The following is an 18,132-nucleotide window of genomic DNA, read 5'->3' as shown; positions in this document are numbered from 1 at the left end:
AGATATTAAGATGAACATCTTGTTTTTACATTTCTAGGAAAATTACATATTATTATAACATATTAAGAATGATTAATATCAACAATTGCAATAAAATTCACTTCTGAAAGAACTTTGGTTTAAAGAAATACTTGAAAGCAAGAACTTGATTAAAAACAGATATAAAATATAAAGTTATTCTACATTACTGTATTTTGAAGATGATTAATATCAATAATTATAATAAAATTCACTCTTAAAAACGAATTCGTTCAGAAGAATTCTTAAAAACATAAATATTTAAGAGCAAAAAGTAAAAAGATAGATACATACAGCAAATCTAAAACTAATCTATTTTAACTTACTGTATCTCTCTCTCTCTCTCTCTCTCTCTCTCTGCATACAGTCACATATAATCTATAATTACTAAGACCCATCCCAATGACATACCTTGTAAAAAGAGCCAGAGTCATTACTATATTTTGAGTAACCAAGCTGATGTTTGGGGAAAGGGAGACTTTTCTATATGTATTAAAAAGTCTAATTACGTTAGGTAGGTCATGCTCCTCATAGTTCACTGAATAGTTAGTTGCACGCGGGCTGACCCATTGCTTTCCCCGTAAAAGTGAAGAGTTAAATCAGGTTGACTCTTTCTCCCTGCTCTGTATGGTCGGATACCAACCAATGTCCTATCAGTATGTGCACATCAAGATCGCTTTTACCTTTTTGTGGACGAGGAGGGATTCCTAGGAGTATAAAACGGTAAGGAATCGATTCGCGTGTCAGTATGTGTGTAGTTTCAATTTGTCCTAAGAGATTCAGTCACCAGTTAACGTAGTTGAAACCTTTTTGGACTTCTTCTCTTCTTTTGTCATGGCGAATTTCATTTCGCTCGTGAGTACTTGAATAAGTTATAAAATAATATCTGTGAAATCGTGAAATTTCATTTTGAATGTAATTCAATAAAATTTTGAATGCCGTAATCGAAATCGTAATATTACTCCTTTGAGTTCTGTTCAAAATTTGAATATTTATAACAGGTGAAATGGTTGATTAACTTTTTGGATTAACTTTGTAATTGTATATCTAACTATTTATTGGTAGAGATGTTTGTTAATGTTTATGCTTTAAGTAGAAGATTGTTGGCCGTTGGAGGATGAGTATTAATTTATGGTGAAATTGTTCCACTTTTAGAGTGCAGTAGTCCTCAGCTGCATCCTGCTGACCCACGCGGAACCACCGGCATCGGTTAACAGTACGTATTTCTTATACCATTTAAAATACGGCATTCTTTCTAACAAATTTTCATGTGATTGTAATATATTTCTTATATTAGCAGACTATTAGTAACAAATAATATTCCAATTATATTTGAATTATTTACATATTAATATTTTAAATATGGTAATTAAAATATCCGAAGTAATATTGTTCTTCTTTTTAACTGTTATTACAATTTTTGCTAAAATTATTTTTAATATAAAATTTTTAAAGTAATTTTTTCATTTTATTTCACAAATTTGTCACAGGCTATTCTATCAACGGGGAGAACAATGGATTCGAGTATAACAGCAATATTATCAACAGTGCCTACATACCTGGGAAAGAAGGTCATAGAGAAAACATGGACTTTTACGGTGGAGGAAATACTGGACACTCGTTGACCAACAGCAGGAGCCAAGGAAACCTCGATGAAAGTTTAAGGAGCAGCTCTTACAACGGATTTTCACCCAGTTCCCATAATACTGGTTTCTCTACTACTTATACTACTGCTGCCACTCATGATAATCTTGCGTCGAGCTCTTATTTCCCTAACAACGCTGCACAATCCAGTTTTGATAGTTATAATAATAACAACAATGCTGATTCGGCTTTCGAGGCTTACACGCAAGGCAGCGATCAAGCTGGATCGGATTTCAATCAATTCTCCGCTAACAAGCACAAGAATCCTTCTTATATGAGATTTTCCGATAACATATCCGGTGCTACTAGCACAGGAAGCTATCCAGAGACTTCAGAGGCTTCATCTTTCAGAGGAGATTATTCTGGAGATTCTTTTAGGAGTCACACATCTCAAAATACAGGATTCATAGACAGTGCTGACCCAGCTTTCAACAGAGAAGTTTCTAATCTCTTCAACAGCCCTAGTACCGATTATTCGTACGGAAAGCATAAAGAAAATACTTTTGGAGGAAGTAACAAGTTCATGACCGACATCTACTCCATGAATCCTGATACTCGCTACGTGCGAGGAAATCACGGGAATGTGGGTCGTGATTATACTTCTTCTATGTTTTTGGCCAACTCTGGTCAAAGTAGCCCTTTCGGCAACGTTCGAGGAAGCGCTGGTGCTTATGGATCAGGAAAATTCGGCAAGTATAATAAGCATTTGGGTGATTATACCTCAAGTGCAGGTTTGAACTACCTTTCGAAGGAGCAAGACGTTGATTACTTGCTCAGTAGTTATGGTAAAGGCAGTGGAAAACTGGCCGCGATTAAAGAAGGTAGACCAAGCAGTTATGTTAGCCAATCTTATCTTGGCGGACCTTCGTACCTTAATAAGATTATTGGAAGTTATAAGAGTAAACCTAGCTTCATGAATTCATATCATAGCAGTTCACCGATTGGTTATTCATCGATGTCTGGCTTACATGGTAGTTCCAGTGGTAACAGTTATGCAGATAGTCCACCACTGAGAAGATATCGGAGCAACAGCTATATACCAGGGCATGCTAGTCCATATCCCGGTTATTATTGATACGTTAGATAACCGCATGGAAAGTATGTTATGTTATGTTTTGTACATATTTATTATATGAAATATTTAATTTTAATTAAATACTGTTTGTGTTTGTTGTTTAAAATAAAATTATTGTATAAATGATGGGAGTATAATATTCATCCCTTTTTATTATATTCTTGAGATCTGGTTTTAATTATGGCGGAGTTCGTGGAAGCTTTGGCTTAGCCAGAAATGCTTCCTCTGTATCGGATTTTGTCTCTTGCGTCCATGAAACCTTATCGTTGGCAATCCTATTGCTATCTTCGGTATTCCTATAAAGAAAGTTCCAATTTCGTATGATAATCGATATTTTTTAAAGAAAAAGCTTGATAACGGTAAATAAAATAAGAAATTTATTCAATAATTTGTGGCGTATAAAAAAGTTAAAATTTTAATATAAAAATTTACAATGGTGCATAACTAAGTTGGAAATCATACAGTGCGTTTGTATCACATTAGAATTTCGACTCACAATGACGCTATGCTGCTGAGTTTCTCCATTACTGAAAAAATATAAAAGCGATAATAAAATTATAAGTTTTAGATTCACATTATTTTATAGAATACGTTCGATGATATGATTCATCTTAGATTTTATTGCTTTCATATGGTCGCTCCAATTTTTTCGAAATCATGACCAAGTACATGTTTAAGAGAAAGTTATAAAGCTTTCACTAGATAGTGCTTACAAGTAAATCTTGTCAAACGTGGTAAAATCAGTGGACGTTTAGAAATTTATAAACGGTTGTTACGCATTAAATATTCTTTTTCTAATTTTTTTCAATAAAGTGAAATCGATCGAAAGATTATTTTAAATAAAATTCTTACCTGTTGATTCAGCTTCACTTCCGACTCCTAGGAGCATCGAGGATGCTAGTGTCGTTTTGCTGCTTTCCCTGTAAAAAAGTTCAATTAAACATTTCGTTATATTATATCTTTATCCTAAAAAAATATAACAAACTTCGAAGTATGATTTTCATAAAGATACATAGCACTTTCATTGTGAATTTCTTTTACGAAAGTCTTATCATTCTTCGAATTCCATCTTTCGTTCGCCACTTGCACTTTAAAAATTTGCCGATCCTTAAAAACGTTATAAATATAAATTTTAAATTTTAATTTAATAGTTAATTTCTCGTTAAATACCTTTGTCGAAGAAGATTTTAATTCGACTACACGTGGCTGTGGTTTTGGATACGAGATTGTCTTTTTAATAGAATTTTGTAGTATTACAATATTAGTTTTAGTTTTCACGTTAGGCTTGCTATTTACCAATTTTCTTGAAATGTATAAAAGAAGCTTATAATTTTCATAAAAGTATATATTTTTACTTTATCAATAAAATTATTTATTTTTATTTAATTTTATTAGTTTTACGTATTAATGAAATTAAGGTCGACATGCTATAACAATACCTTGGTAAAATTTCTTCATGTTGTATTGATTCGTGTTCAGAAAATAAATTTTTAATTTGATTATTCTGCATAGCAGAATCTGTTACTTCTGTTTTAAATTGCGGAAATGATAATTCGTCGGATATTGTTTCCTTTTCTTGAATTGCCTTTGGTAAAATTGTATAACATGATTCTAATAACAATTCTCCACACAATTCTCCGTAATTATTCTTCACCGGATCATTTTCGTCCAATTGACTTTCCAATACATCAAATTCCTCCTGAAAGTTTTTATTTTTTTCAGCAAAATATAAAACATTTTATAAATCATTACCCACATTATCATTATCTGCCATTTCCTCGTTTTCCGTTTTAATAGTAATTTCACCTCTATGTATCTTTAGAATATGATCCAAGTGCTTCCTGTTTTTCCCATTTTATTTAAATATTTTATTTGATATAATCTAATTTATAACTCATCAAAAAATATTTTACCTTATCTCGCCAGTTTTATATTTACTGTATTGTTCTATTATAGATGAGAATTTAATTCGTTTTGCTTCCTCGTTAAATACGTGATTCGTCAAGAAATTATTTAAGGCTCCATTGATATATGGTAATGCCTGATTTAAATATACATCATAAATACATGTATATATGTATATACATAATGTGTATCATAATTCGTAATTTAGAAAATATGAAACACGACACATATATTATACCGATTCATGATCCATTAAGAGCAAATCAATTAATGTTGACATAAGTAAAGGCGCCATTGTTGACACTCTTCTTTGAGCTGTTTGATGCAATGATAAATTCATTAAAAGAGCCGTAGCATATTCCAATCGATAAGAATCCATAATACGATATTGATCATGTAGATGATGGATCAACCATTCCATTAATCCATTTTCTATCATATAAATCCTTTGTTGTTTACGTAAAGATAATTTTTGTAACATTGCAATCATCATATTACAAGTCAATGTATCTATATTATTATCAGAAATACTATTCATGCACCTGAATACCTAAAATGCTTATCTTATTAATTCTATAATCTTTTCTAAAGTTTTGATATTTACAGTTTTGTTAGTGTCAAAATACCGTATCAACAACAGTAGAATCAAATGATAAATAGTCCCTTCCACATCTAAATGATGCCAATGCATTCAATAATCTCGTGACTGATTGTTGTAAAGGATGTGGTATGATAATGTTTTGTGGAGTTAATAGATATGGCAAGATAGATTTGCCTCTGTAACTAGCAATTTGACTGTGAAGTCCTAACAAGTCTTTACTTATATATTCATGCACCGTCTCATCTCTTTCTCCAGGTTGACTAAATGTTATTTTCTAAAAAAAAATGTTTATCTATTTATGTTAAGTAAATATTAAAATTTGTCTTACCCTTCGCAATGCTTGCAAAAGAAATAGTTTTGTTTTAATGCTTCCATTAATTAAATGTAATTTGATTTTTTTGAAATTCAATAGTTTTGGAGGAATAAATATATTGTTTGAGTTTGAATACTCAATGGTTTTCATATCAGAACGAGATTTTGCTAATAACAATTCTGATGAACACTATAAACAAATAAAATATAATATAATAATACACAAAAGTTAATATACACATCAAATTCTCAGTGCTTACATGTGTACTATCTTTTATATTTTGATTAAACAAATCTGGAAAGATTCTTATACAAGTTTCTAACATAGCCTGGAAATCAATTACTTGTCCTTTTACAGAATCCTCTAAGGCACTTGTTAATACTCTTGCAATGCTCATCAGTTTATGATAATCAGCATGCAGTTTATAAAATCTGATTTTTAGCTTTTCATAATTGGAATGAACACTGCATAAATGAGATTTTGCTACTGCTAACTCTTGGGTACACTGCATCAACTTTTTATTCCTTTTAGTAAAGTGTGATGAACATATCTCTTCTTCTGAAGAATTCATTGATACAGTCTGTATACTTCTATAAAAAGAAAAAATGATAAAAGAAGATGATTTTTAGATTGTCATTATATCAGAAGAACATTAAATATTTCTCACTTTGATTTTTGACTATACTTTATACTATCATAAAAAATAGGCTGCTCTTCAGATTCATCATCTTCCAAAAACATTGGAATGTTTCTATCATTTGGTATGATTGGTACATTATTGTTTTTAATTGCCTTCTTTGCAATCACATCTTTTTTGGAATCTTCTGATAAGGATGTATAACTTGAAGAAAATTTGTCTGAATTTTCATCATTATATTTTGTATTGCTAAAACTCTTAAAATTGCATATATTTTCATGACATATTTTATTTATATTATATCCTTGTAGCAACTTGTACCTTACTTACTTGTTGTTTGTAATTTTTAAGAAAGAGCTGTAAGTGGTTTGTCAGTTTATCTGACCAACTTTTTTCAAATATGTTAGAAAGAAATGGTTCTGCATATGGATCTTCCATAAAAGGAAACGCAAAATAAGGTCTTAATTCTGCATCATTTTCTAATTCTTTACCTGTTGTATTTAGAAATGTACGTAACCGTTCCATACTATCATTCATGTTCTTCTCTATTTCAGTCATAACATTCTGTGTATTATTAATGTTAAATCAGTCGCTACAAACACACTGAATCTTTGTGTGTACAGCTATTTATGTTATTCATTAAAAAAATTTTGTGCAAAATTTATATTGCAATTAAAACAAAAAAAAAACAATCTCATATTTGATGTTCTTACAAAAAGATAAATGTAGTAAATGAGAGCAGAATAAATATGACATGAATTTACAAACAAAAATTAGAGGGTTAAAACAGATTAAAATTACTTCTTCACATTCAGAATCTTGTTGATTAGATGATGTCACAAGATCACTTACAGCTGCTTGTATCTTATCTGAATGATTTAAAAAAATAAGATTTTTAATTTTTTAAGAATATAAAATCTATATTTACTCTTTACATATATTGAGTGTTATAAATACCTTTTTTTTTATACCAATGTAACATTAACATGTGTTTAGGTAACATTGCAAAATATACATATATATGTAACATTAAAATTTTACAAGCTTTTGTCTGTTTAGCATCTTCAGGTACTATCAAATTCCATAACTAGAAATAAAAAGTTTCAACAAATTATATTTCTTATTACATGCAATATAATATAATATATTTGATCAATATTTTTTATTATACGTTGAAGAACGTTTTCCAATCTCCTGTTTTATAGCTGAACATTAATTGTTCGTAACAATTTTCGTACATATCGCCTTCGGTCTGTAAATCATTCTTAAGATGTTTAAAACCTTTTATTGTTGCTTCTACCATCAATGCATCGGCAGTGTTTTCAAAATCATGGTCTATAAGGAACTATAAAATTTGTGTGTTTATATTCATTAAATAATAAATATTTTACTAATATTAATAATGGTTGATACAATTTTGAAGACGCAGTAGAACTTGAAGGATATATATACCTGATGAACAAGTTTTAATTCCTTGTTATCCATTTTATTTATTGCCCGATTCTTATCCATCTTTCTTCTTTATTTATTTAGATTGACAAGTTTAACATAATGGGGGTGGAGAGATCGTTTTATGTCGCTATATATTTAAGGAGTTGTGTTTTACATACAGTTGTGTGAAGGATATTCCCTTCCATAAGATTGATTTTACGCAAATGCATTTCTAAGCAATTTCTAGCGTTTACATCTACATGCTCAGTAAGATAATATCTTTTAATATCATAAAGACACGAGATATTGTATTTCTATGAAGAAAAAATAATTAACTCTTAATTTATTATGTAATTGAATATAATATTGATTAGAAAAGAAACAACTTAATTATTAAACGCTTATGGATTCATAAGAAAAAGGGTCGGTTCTTTCATATGTATGAAGTTTTAAAAATTTAAGAACAAAAGCTTTTCGATTAATGATGTATAATATCGATAATGCATAAAATGTTATAAATTAAAAGAAATTTAAAAAATATATGAATTTCATTATAAAAGAGAAATTTAATTCTTTTAATAAATCTATATATGACTTTATTTACAGATGTATACATTGCGTTTGAACATGTACAAAACTAGCGTTTAAAAATATTTGCTTTTTTATAAGTAATAAGTCAATATCTGAATACTTTCCGAACATTTTTTTAAGCACCTTACTTCAATCATCAAAAAATGGAAGAACACAAACATATTTTTCGTGAAAATGTGATTCCAGAGGTTTGTTTTAATATGAAGTTTATTTACTAAAGGTTATGTTTTATTTTACTTGAAATAATCTTGCCTTCTGATATTTTTATAGGTACCAGACTTAGCTATTTATATTCCAAATTTTATTACACAAGAGGAAGAGGATGAAATAACAAAATATGTGAATAGTGCTCCATTACCAAAGTGGACGCAATTAACTCATCGTAGATTACAAAATTGGGGTGGTATTCCTCATCCAAGAGGCATGATAGCTGAAGAAATACCAAGTGTAAGTATTTATAATAATTTGTTGTAATAACTAATGTCCTCACGATAGAAAGAATCTATTATATAATATTAAAATAAACTGACGCACATATATTTTATTATATTAATAATAAGTTTTCAGTGGCTCCAAAAATACCTTAATAAAGTATCATCATGTGATATATTTGAAAAAAATAAACTACCTAATCATGTTTTACTTAATGAATATCTATCTGGTCAAGGAATAATGGTATAGTTACAAATTAAACAATATATATATCCATACATAACAAGATATAAAACATATTATAATTTGTATTTATTAGGCACATTCAGATGGTCCACTCTTTCACCCTATTGTAACAACCATAAGTTGTGGCTCTCATACACTTCTAGATTTCTATAAAAGGCTTGACAGTACAGAGGTTGTGATGATAATTATAAAAATAGTTGTATGTGTGTGTATAAATTACATGCAAAATTTTGTTTCAGCAACATCAACCTAATTTAGAGTTCAGTTTTCTGTTAGAACGTAGGAGTCTATTCATTCTCCAAGGAGACTTATATCACAATTACTTGCACTCAATTGCAGAAAGAGACACAGATGTTGTTTCAAAGTCTGTGATAAAAAACTTGAGTATATGTGGAGACAAATTTTCAGAAGGAGAAATATTACAACGGGGAACTAGGTTGTCTTTAACTATTAGACATGTTCCAAAAACTAGCAAGTTAAAACTAAGAATTGGATAATACATCTTTATGTACATACATATTATTTCATTTTGTAAAGTTTGAAAACATTAAATGTGTTTTTATTGCTTTACATTATTTGCAAACCTATACAATATATTTGGAAAGAAAAGGAGAATTTTTATATAAGATACAAAGGCAGTGCTATTATATTAAAGCATTTATAAAATTGTAAATATTTACAAAATAACTTCATTTCAAGATGTTTCAGTCTTTATAGCTGTAGAAGTATCTGTATCTTCATAATTTTCTAAACTTACATCCATTATTTCCTCATCGCATTCATCTAACATTCCTTGTAAAGAATGTATGGAAGATATTAGGACATGAAATTGTTTACGTCTCATTTCCAATTTGTGTTCTAATTGTTTAGACTTTTCCTAAACATCAGGAAAATTATTTTAAGTTTATAATAATAAAATAAACTCCTTAATTATTATGGTGCAATGGTTTTTACCTTTAACTTGCTCAACTCTTCACATAATGTAGCAAGTTTTAAATTGGTTTCTACTCTATCTGGCTGTTCATTTATAACTTTTGCTAATACGTCATATTCTATTCTATTTTTCCTAACACGTTTTGCATCTTGTAATTCTGCTTTTGTTTTTTCTATGTCCCTCTTAGCCTCCTCTATTTGTATTTCAATTTCTTTTGATAACTGTTCATAGCTTTTTAATTCTTCCTGACTCATATTTGAGACTAGTCTGGATTTTCGTTGTGCAAATTCACATTGAGCTAGCTGGGATAACATTCTTTCATGTAAAGTATTATCTACTTCTGGACTATTTGCCCATTTTATAAATGATTTTAAAAGCATGTTTATTCGACGATCATCTCCAATTCCATCTCCATCTATCAGTAATCTCCGGCGTATTACTTCTTCTGTAAGACAAATAAATTGAAATTAGAAAATTGAAATTAAAAGTTTTGATAAAACATTACAAAAATTGTGATTTTAATTCATTTAATTGATTAAGAGGTTATGTCTATGTAGTAGTACCATAATCGACTTACCGTCACCCATTCCTTCCGTAAAAGAAAAATCCCGGTATAATAAAGAATGTATTATTTTTTATTATATAATCGATATATTTGTTTCATTAATATGTATAATAATAAATTATTAGTCGATGAAAGTTCCGTACATTGTGTATATTTGATGCAACTAACGAGCGCCATCTGCGAAGTCTATTATTTTTAAATTAAAAATTACCATGGATAAAAGTTAAATAAGTAAAAAGCTTATAAAGAAGCATGTTGCTTGAAAAATTACTTAAAAAATGTTTTAAACGTATATTAAAATATCGAAGCATTTAATTAGAAGAAATAGCAGGAAATACTTTTTTAATGTTATACGTTTTGCAAAATAAAAAAATTCTATTCCACATACTGTTAAAATTTCTTTAAAATCAGTACTATTACAATAATTGTATTTCATGCCCTAAAAATTAAAATCATTAATTAATTTGTAATTAATTAATTTGTACATCTATAAAAAAGAAATGTGTACAATTTTTTAATTTTTTAAGTATTCTGATTTGACGATCTTTCTTAATTGCAGAAAATTATCAACTTTAATGATGATTAAAAAAAGAGATAATAATATCGTCGGGAAAGAAGTTATTAAGTTCCACGAGTCAGCGAATGCAACGTGCTCCCATTGGAATATTAAAATGATCCGCCATTAGTTTAATAAACCTGTCTTCTTTGTTCCCTTCGTCCAAGAGCCTTTTCCATGCTCCTCGAAGACTTTCGTCGCAGCAGTCGCAGATGTCACTGTACCCCTAATGAGCACGCTATTTTTCACCAGTATTTTTATCCCGTTTATTGGCTGCCCGTTTCACAAACTGTCAGCCGGATATTAATCATCCTACTATTACGACTCTGCCTTTATTTCTTCTAAGGATAAAGAATGAAAGGACCGTCGGAGTAGAGGGGATGGAAGGTAGGAAAACTTGTGTTCCTTCATTAGTAGTATGAGAACAGCTCTAATATAGCAGATTTTATTTCATTGAGCATTTGTATACATTTCTTCATCCCTTCCAATTATTTATAATTTTAATAATATGTAGTCATAGATCATGATACTTATGTGTATAATTATTAGATTGCGGATATTTATGCAAAATGAAGAGAATGGAATCTATACATAGGTTAAGATTTGTTTCATCCACTAATTTTATGATAAATGCTATACTTTGATAAGTTTCTATATTTTTCTATATTATATACATTTTATGCGTATCTGCACTTAAATTTTCCATAAATGCATAAAAACTCCGCAATCTAATAATTATGTAATTCACTAGAAAGATTGGATAGGATGCTATATAATCTTTTGCAGGTGGTGATGTTAATGACACATGTATATACATATTTCCTAAGTATGTTATCCTATGAAATCTATTCTAAAACTGATGTACCGACAAAGTTAAAATTGATCCTCGCTGTAGCATAGCGCACTCTATTTCAGCTGCTTTCAGAGATACATAAATGTTTTTCAATAATAATCTCTCGCATTAAGGTTTAATTTCGTACATCAACAAATCTTCCATTTCATGCAAATTTTAATGATACGTAGAAAGACAGCCCTTCAATAAATCATTTGCATTATACACGTGCTAAGTACAAATTTATAGTATTGTTAGTAGCCAAAAAATTTATCTTGTTTTATTTTTTATTGAGAATGATTAACGGCTATTGACAAGATATATTTGCCGATTTATGGAGGAGTTCTTTCTGTCAGGAAAAACGCAACAATAAAATTTATATTGGCGCTAATAAATACACGTAAACTCTTAAATGTGATATAACATGATTTCATCTTTTATTTTATCGCAATACTTGTATATACATATACATATATTCAATTTACGAAATACACACATATTTAAGAAATGCCAGAAATCTTAGACTTGTAAAAGATGAAGGAAGAAAAATTATTCCTGGTCTGGGTCTGAAAAGATTGGCACAAGTGTTAATTTCGGCAGTAAAGAAGCAATTTGTACTATTGGCATTCACAACAGTGACTTATAAAAGCCAGTCAAATAAGTAGCTATAAGTTTCTTGCGCCGAATATAAAACCGAGAGAACAGAAGGGCCTAATATATCACGATTTATTCCGCGATAGATCCCCGGGAAGATACTCTCAATGAAACGGCGCGTCGAGTTACATTGTACGTTCCTTTCGCTCCCGTCGATCCCATAAAAGTCCCAATAATAATTTCTGATGTTTTCCGATGCAACATGTTTGATTTAGTGTCGGACATTTTGTGATCGCATATCTGCCTCGTAAATCTCTCCGCGGTGGCGCCACTGCATAAAAATATCAAACGTCGATGTGTCCGCGTTCAACCCCAATCCCACGTAAAATATTGCCCGTGATTCCGCGCGACGGAAATAGCCTTTCATTCCGGCTGCCTGATAATTCCAGAATTTCGCGATTTATACTCCGAAAGGTTATAAAAGATACGCCCGATTGCGTGTTATTATTAATTGCTGCGCGCCACGATAAAGTGGAACGTTTTAGTTTTAAAAAATGCCCTCAAACGAATATCGGGAGGAATACCGCGCGAAATATACGGTAAGATTATTCGGTCAGATTAATCGGTATTCAAATTGAAAACGGGTCCGAGGAGGAAACGGAAAATAAAACTTCCGCGGCCATCAACGTCTCTATCGCGTATACTAATTACGCCGGACCCACCGATTTCGGTATTTGCCCGCTGTCGTTTCATGATTGATCGAATCAAACTGTTCGATGATAAACTTTCGGCTGCGTTTCTATTATTATAGGTCTGCTACGTACGTTTTTATTGTTTCTCGCAAAAATTAATTTTCGTGTTTTTATTTTCTTGCGTTTTTGTCGTCCGTGGAATCGAAGGTTTATTATTAACCCGTAATGCGGTACATGAATATTCAATATTCATAGGAATTCAAAAATCATATAATATGCAAAGCGGTAGATACACCATTTTTGGGCCAAGATTTCTTTTTAATATTTGCACTTTTAATGAATGACAATTATATGAAATATTTAATGTCTTGTTACTTATTTTGGGTTACTTTCGTAATATATAGTCGTATTTTATCATTTAAAAAAAATTTTCGAAATCATTTCAGTTTCATACTAAAATTTTTCTTCTAACATTAAATCTTTTTGCTTGTTAAAACAGAAATAAGATTGGAACATAAAAGTTCAAGTACCGCAGAGAGGTTAAAATATAACTAAATACAGCATTGATTTGAATGGAAATTTCAATGAAAACGCGACTGTGATTCTATCTAATTGAATGTAAACATATCTCAGTAATCATCAGTAATGTTCATTTCACATTTTACAGACATGAGACATATATTACGTACATATTACATTATAACTAAGCGAGGACCATAAATACAAGGAAAGCGATATACAAAACTACATTTTGATATTCTTCGTTCTAATTCCTTTATTCTTATTAGTTGTATTATAACTTTAGTCTTTATGTTTTACATATTACTTTTTGTTATAGAATAAAAGAACGGTACAATTTTTTTGGTTACTTATCACGTATTTGGTTACGTATTTAGAAAGCGATCTAACAATAAATGATCGACGCGACTCTCATACGACTATCGAAAGTCGATAGTTCTTTCTATGTTCTTTCGCTACGTGGCGCTGATCAGAAAGAAATCGATCGTTACTCATTGATTCGAAGCATCTAGTCGGTGACCATTAAATAAAGCTTGCGCCGTGCGTTCGCGAATAGAATGCATTTATCTCGGTGTAACGTCATCGTGATGCACGAGTGGTTGAAATGATAAGTAATGATGTTAATAAATAGTGGAGTCTGCATCGGCGCAAATAGGGAATTGCAGAGTAGAGTTGTCCCCCTTGCTTCTCTCTCGCTTGAATCAGGGGTCGTGCGTGAAAACGGTTGCGCGCGTGTACTAATCGTGGCGGAAAGGGTGCCGTGAGTTATGAGTGCTCTATGATATCAATGCATCAATTTGACTAAACGAAGGATTAATTTAATAACAAGTCAGCAGATGAGTAGTCGGATGATAAATAGAGAAGGGAGGATGGTAAGCGATATTCACAGAGGGGGGGGGGGGACGTAAACCGATGGTGTTCTTTTCTTTTTATTGGGTCGTCTTAACGTACCCTGTTGTTTTAACACAATCTAGACATAATTTAATCCAGATATGTTTATCATGCTTCTGGAGAAACGATCACAAGGTTATTTCATTTTGTAAGTTTTGGTAATACTGCTCACATTTAACTTTGTTTTTTTGTTTTGAGAGTGGGAATGACAGACTATATTTGTGTTAAATTTATTTGAAAGATGCGCCATTGCATGACAATGGTATACTTCAATCAAAATGTTCCTAATTTTCAAAGGTTTCGTTCTTTTTTCACTTTTCAAGTGAATTACGTATGTACGTACCTACGAAGAAAGTGAGATAGGTGAAAATCAATTATCACTTGACAATTATGTCAGAGGATACAAGGACATTAAAAAAAACAGGTCATTCAACATCGTATTGAAAAAGTAGGCAGTTATACAAAAGTTATAAAACGCATTTGACAACCATTGAAGGTTACGAAAACTCAAACAAATATTTTAAGCTTATTTATTATACAATTGCATTGGAATCAGTCATGTTCATAACAATATGAAACTGCATAAATATTGCAGTCTAATTATTACGAGTATATAATATCTATCTTTACCGATGTTAGTTGCAACGGCTATTAAAGATTATTGAAAATTCGTGTTCTAATATCGTATTCAATAGTATTCATACTATAAGTTTCTGCTTGAATGCAGAGAATAGGAGAGTGGAGTGGAAATAAAGCCAGAATTCTTCAATTTGCGAAACTAATGCAGTAAGTTAAGGGCGGTTAGGGTGTCCGAGTATCAGAGGGGAAATCCCCCAGTTATGTTCGGTAACAAAGTCAGCCGGTGCTTCAATATTGTCGTAATCGCCGTTATTATTACACTGTCAATCATGTGTTGTTCTATGAGCAATGAAATATTGCGCTTTCAAATTATTGCGGTAAGAATACCAAGAATCATATAATACATGCAATACAAGCATAATTAGAGTGCTTCCCTCACGTCGATCATAATTATATTACAACATAAGCTATATTTTAGGCGTTATTTTTCCAATATGTATAGTACACGAATTTTAGATTCTGAATAAAATGTGCAGTAATGATTGTTTTCGTTATACTCCTCGTAGCTACATATAGCTTTGTGCAAATAATCTTTGTAGAGTAATTCATATCTAGAATTTCCTAACTCCATAAAAAGATGCTAAATGCTACCTCCAAATAATTAATTCACTATTTATTTCTCTTCTATAATTATATTCAAATACTATTACTACAAATCAATCTAACTATACAAATTACTTATAAATAATCATATATTTCACAGATGAACGTTGAAACACAATAAATTCGGCTGGACTGAAGTTAATACAGGGTTTCATAGGAAAGAATAACGGAACCAAGGAAGAAGCCCAAAAGCCATGTTCTTCGCGCAACACACTACACTGGTAAGGTATCATATTCTTGTGTTGAACGTTTCTCTGCCGCCGCGACGGCGTTTACAGCGAATAAAATTAAACGGGAACGGTCCTCGGGCCCGTTCGTGTCTCCCATTCACGCGAACGTTAGCGTTAGTCAAAATTGTACCTACGTGGATTTCCTCGTCTTCGCCGGCGTTCCACGGATGTCGTTCGCCGATCCCTCCACCACTCCCACTTTTCACCCCACCGTGTTTCGTTCCCGAGCGCCGATTTAATCCGGGATTCAGCACTCGATTTGATACGTTACACAGCGGTTTGTATGCCCTAACTCGCCTTACTCAACACGGTACACCCTGTTCGTATTACTGCTCCTACGACCCGCCCATACTAGATCGCTTCATTTTGTTTCACCCTCGGTTCTCTCATTATCTCGTGCAACCGCTCTCTACCACCCCCTACCCTTTCCTTTTCTGATGTCTTCCTCCCTTTTCTCACCCTCTTAGTGTACAGGCTATTTCAGAATTGTGGACTAATCGAGAAGAAAGTAGTAGGGGATGATAAGAGGACAATTTTTTGTTTAATCTTTATATATTGTGTAACCTGAGAGAGACTCGGGTATTAAATATTAAACCATATTATATATAATATAAATTTCATATTTTTATATATAGATCCTTTTTATCTTATAAGTTGCACATGTGTGATTCATTAATTGTATATATTTTATATAATATTTTGCACTAAATGAATGAAAATGATGTTTTTGTATTTTAGTGTCTCTTGTTCTTCAAAAGTATTTAAGAGATTTGTGACCAAATATATTTTATTTCGCTGATAATCTGAGTACTATGTATGGAATCCGGATACAACTATGTACCACATTGTGTATAAGATTAGAAGGTACTCTGATATAATATCTCTAAATATTCTAACTCTTACAATCAGGGTTGTACGTACCTTAAAACTCAATTTCCCTTATATAGCCTTATTATCTACACAAAAAATACATTTATTCTTTATCGTTCCCACTTTGTCGTGCCTAATAACTTTTGCTTAATCGACCCCTGACTCTGAAGTAACCTGTACACACACATTCCACGTGTCTTCCTTTTCTCGTTCACTCTCGCCTCGGATTCGAACACTCCACCCTTACATTCTCTCGAATCCCCATTTTTCTCTTTGTCTCGTTCCTTGCCCAGGCGCCTCACTATCGCGCTTAATGTTCCCACTCTTCGTCTCTGTATCTGTCTCTGTCTATCCCTCTTTGTGTGTAGTATCACATGGTTACACCACAAGGGTTCATCCCCTGCAGTCCTCGGAACGAAAAGTGGTAGCTAGACAGCCACCCTCTTCACCCTTCGTTCCCGCCTCTGGTTTCCTCTTGTCGGTGTTCCTCACTCACCGCCTCCTATGCCCTCCCGTGGCCTCCCACTTCACCCTACGTTCGCATTTAAATTAGATTAGATAAGTTAATCAATGCGGTATTCGAAGTAAAACCTGGGATTTCGTGTCAGCCGGTCGGCTAGAAGAGAAATTATTGGCGGTTCGGATCGCGATCGGTCGATCGCTATTGGAAATCGTCGAGTCACGGACAGGGATGGGTTTTAACTTCACGCGTGCCGCGTTCTTCGAAATCCTACGTGTTACCGAATCGTCATCCCCTAATACCCGAGATTTTCGATTCTTTATCTAAATTTTGCAACTTTTGAATTGTTTAACATCAAAATTTGGTAATTTTCTAATTCTTGACTCTGTTCATCATTGAGGACCATAATACTTTAGGATTAGATCACTTAATTTTGGAATTTCTCATTTAATTCAATCTCATCGTACCGGCCTCTATCGTGGAGAACGTAAAATACAAAATAAAGTTAAATCTTCTAAACTTTAGTCATTTAAAAGATGTTATTGCAGCTAGTATAGTACAGCATCACAGGTGTAAGTTAACGATACTATTATCTTTAAGTTTATTTAATTCAGTTTTTTTTTTTATTTTTCATCCTCCCGGCCATAAAGAGGATTTGCACATTCGCTTGTTCATGTATTTACAATGTATGTTCTTGTTTTGTGTTACAGTTACTTAGCCTAGATTTTCACCTAAAATCAATTCACCAGTGCGTTTGAGCCACACTTTGAGAATCTACGCCCTGCGCGACCATTTGAAAATCTCAAACTCCGCCACATACAATAAACCATATATGTAACGCAATTAGCAACACA

The 18,132-nt window shown here is 31.8% G+C and overlaps 4 protein-coding genes and 1 long non-coding RNA gene across 12 annotated transcripts in view; 3 read left to right on the top strand and 2 right to left on the bottom strand.

Moving 5' to 3' along the window:
- The first annotated feature begins 185 nt into the window (after positions 1-185).
- On the top strand, positions 186-2,856 carry LOC122570188 (putative uncharacterized protein DDB_G0282133). 2 transcript variants are annotated; one of them, XM_043732198.1, is made up of 3 exons: positions 186-741; positions 1,174-1,234; positions 1,509-2,856. In XM_043732198.1, exon 3 carries the CDS (start codon positions 1,604-1,606, stop codon positions 2,735-2,737), a length of 1,134 nt encoding a protein of 377 aa, XP_043588133.1. In that variant the 5' UTR covers positions 186-741; positions 1,174-1,234; positions 1,509-1,603; the 3' UTR covers positions 2,738-2,856. The 2 variants fall into 2 exon arrangements, with proteins under 2 accessions (XP_043588133.1, XP_043588132.1); XM_043732197.1 differs by lacking the exon at positions 186-741 and adding an exon at positions 796-873.
- Positions 2,819-7,786, bottom strand: LOC122570186 (lisH domain-containing protein ARMC9-like). Of its 4 annotated transcripts, XM_043732192.1 has the most exons (18): positions 7,646-7,786; positions 7,365-7,538; positions 7,151-7,280; positions 6,995-7,062; positions 6,524-6,757; positions 6,224-6,450; positions 5,816-6,146; positions 5,572-5,745; positions 5,269-5,517; positions 4,881-5,192; positions 4,651-4,778; positions 4,494-4,578; positions 4,177-4,436; positions 3,908-4,040; positions 3,723-3,844; positions 3,590-3,657; positions 3,234-3,264; positions 2,821-3,033 (listed from the first exon to the last, which is right to left on the bottom strand). In XM_043732192.1, the coding sequence occupies exons 1-18, from the start codon at positions 7,703-7,705 to the stop codon at positions 2,916-2,918; spliced, it is 2,904 nt and encodes a 967-aa protein (XP_043588127.1). In that variant the 5' UTR covers positions 7,706-7,786; the 3' UTR covers positions 2,821-2,915. The 4 variants fall into 4 exon arrangements, with proteins under 4 accessions (XP_043588126.1, XP_043588125.1, XP_043588127.1 ...); XM_043732191.1 differs by having other exon boundaries at positions 2,819-3,033; positions 3,723-4,040; positions 5,816-6,143; XM_043732190.1 differs by having other exon boundaries at positions 2,820-3,033; positions 3,723-4,040.
- On the top strand, positions 4,640-9,544 carry LOC122570193 (alpha-ketoglutarate-dependent dioxygenase alkB homolog 6). Of its 4 annotated transcripts, none has more exons than XM_043732210.1 (6): positions 4,640-4,771; positions 8,231-8,403; positions 8,486-8,662; positions 8,783-8,890; positions 8,967-9,065; positions 9,133-9,544. In XM_043732210.1, the coding sequence occupies exons 2-6, from the start codon at positions 8,359-8,361 to the stop codon at positions 9,388-9,390; spliced, it is 687 nt and encodes a 228-aa protein (XP_043588145.1). In that variant the 5' UTR covers positions 4,640-4,771; positions 8,231-8,358; the 3' UTR covers positions 9,391-9,544. The 4 variants fall into 4 exon arrangements, with proteins under 4 accessions (XP_043588145.1, XP_043588143.1, XP_043588146.1 ...); XM_043732208.1 differs by lacking the exon at positions 4,640-4,771 and adding an exon at positions 7,750-7,891; XM_043732209.1 differs by lacking the exon at positions 4,640-4,771 and adding an exon at positions 7,908-8,047.
- Positions 9,533-10,565, bottom strand: LOC122570194 (THO complex subunit 7 homolog). The gene is made up of 3 exons (XM_043732212.1): positions 10,405-10,565; positions 9,848-10,272; positions 9,533-9,770 (listed from the first exon to the last, which is right to left on the bottom strand). Exons 1-3 carry the CDS (start codon positions 10,412-10,414, stop codon positions 9,588-9,590), a joined length of 618 nt encoding a protein of 205 aa, XP_043588147.1. The 5' UTR covers positions 10,415-10,565; the 3' UTR covers positions 9,533-9,587.
- A 360-nt stretch (positions 10,566-10,925) lies between these two features.
- Positions 10,926-18,132, top strand: part of LOC122570196 — an 85,809-nt gene continuing 78,602 nt past the window's right edge. The window contains exons 1-2 of the long non-coding RNA XR_006317739.1: positions 10,926-11,335; positions 15,819-15,939. This is a non-coding gene — a long non-coding RNA (uncharacterized LOC122570196). The remainder of the gene's footprint in view (positions 11,336-15,818; positions 15,940-18,132) is intronic.

The sequence above is a fragment of the Bombus pyrosoma genome, linkage group LG8 (assembly GCF_014825855.1).
Source record: "Bombus pyrosoma isolate SC7728 linkage group LG8, ASM1482585v1, whole genome shotgun sequence".
In the NCBI taxonomy this organism is placed as follows: Eukaryota; Metazoa; Arthropoda; class Insecta; order Hymenoptera; family Apidae; genus Bombus; species Bombus pyrosoma.
The sequence above is the reverse complement of the archived record's forward strand: the minus strand, read 5'-3'. Positions and strand labels throughout refer to the sequence as shown.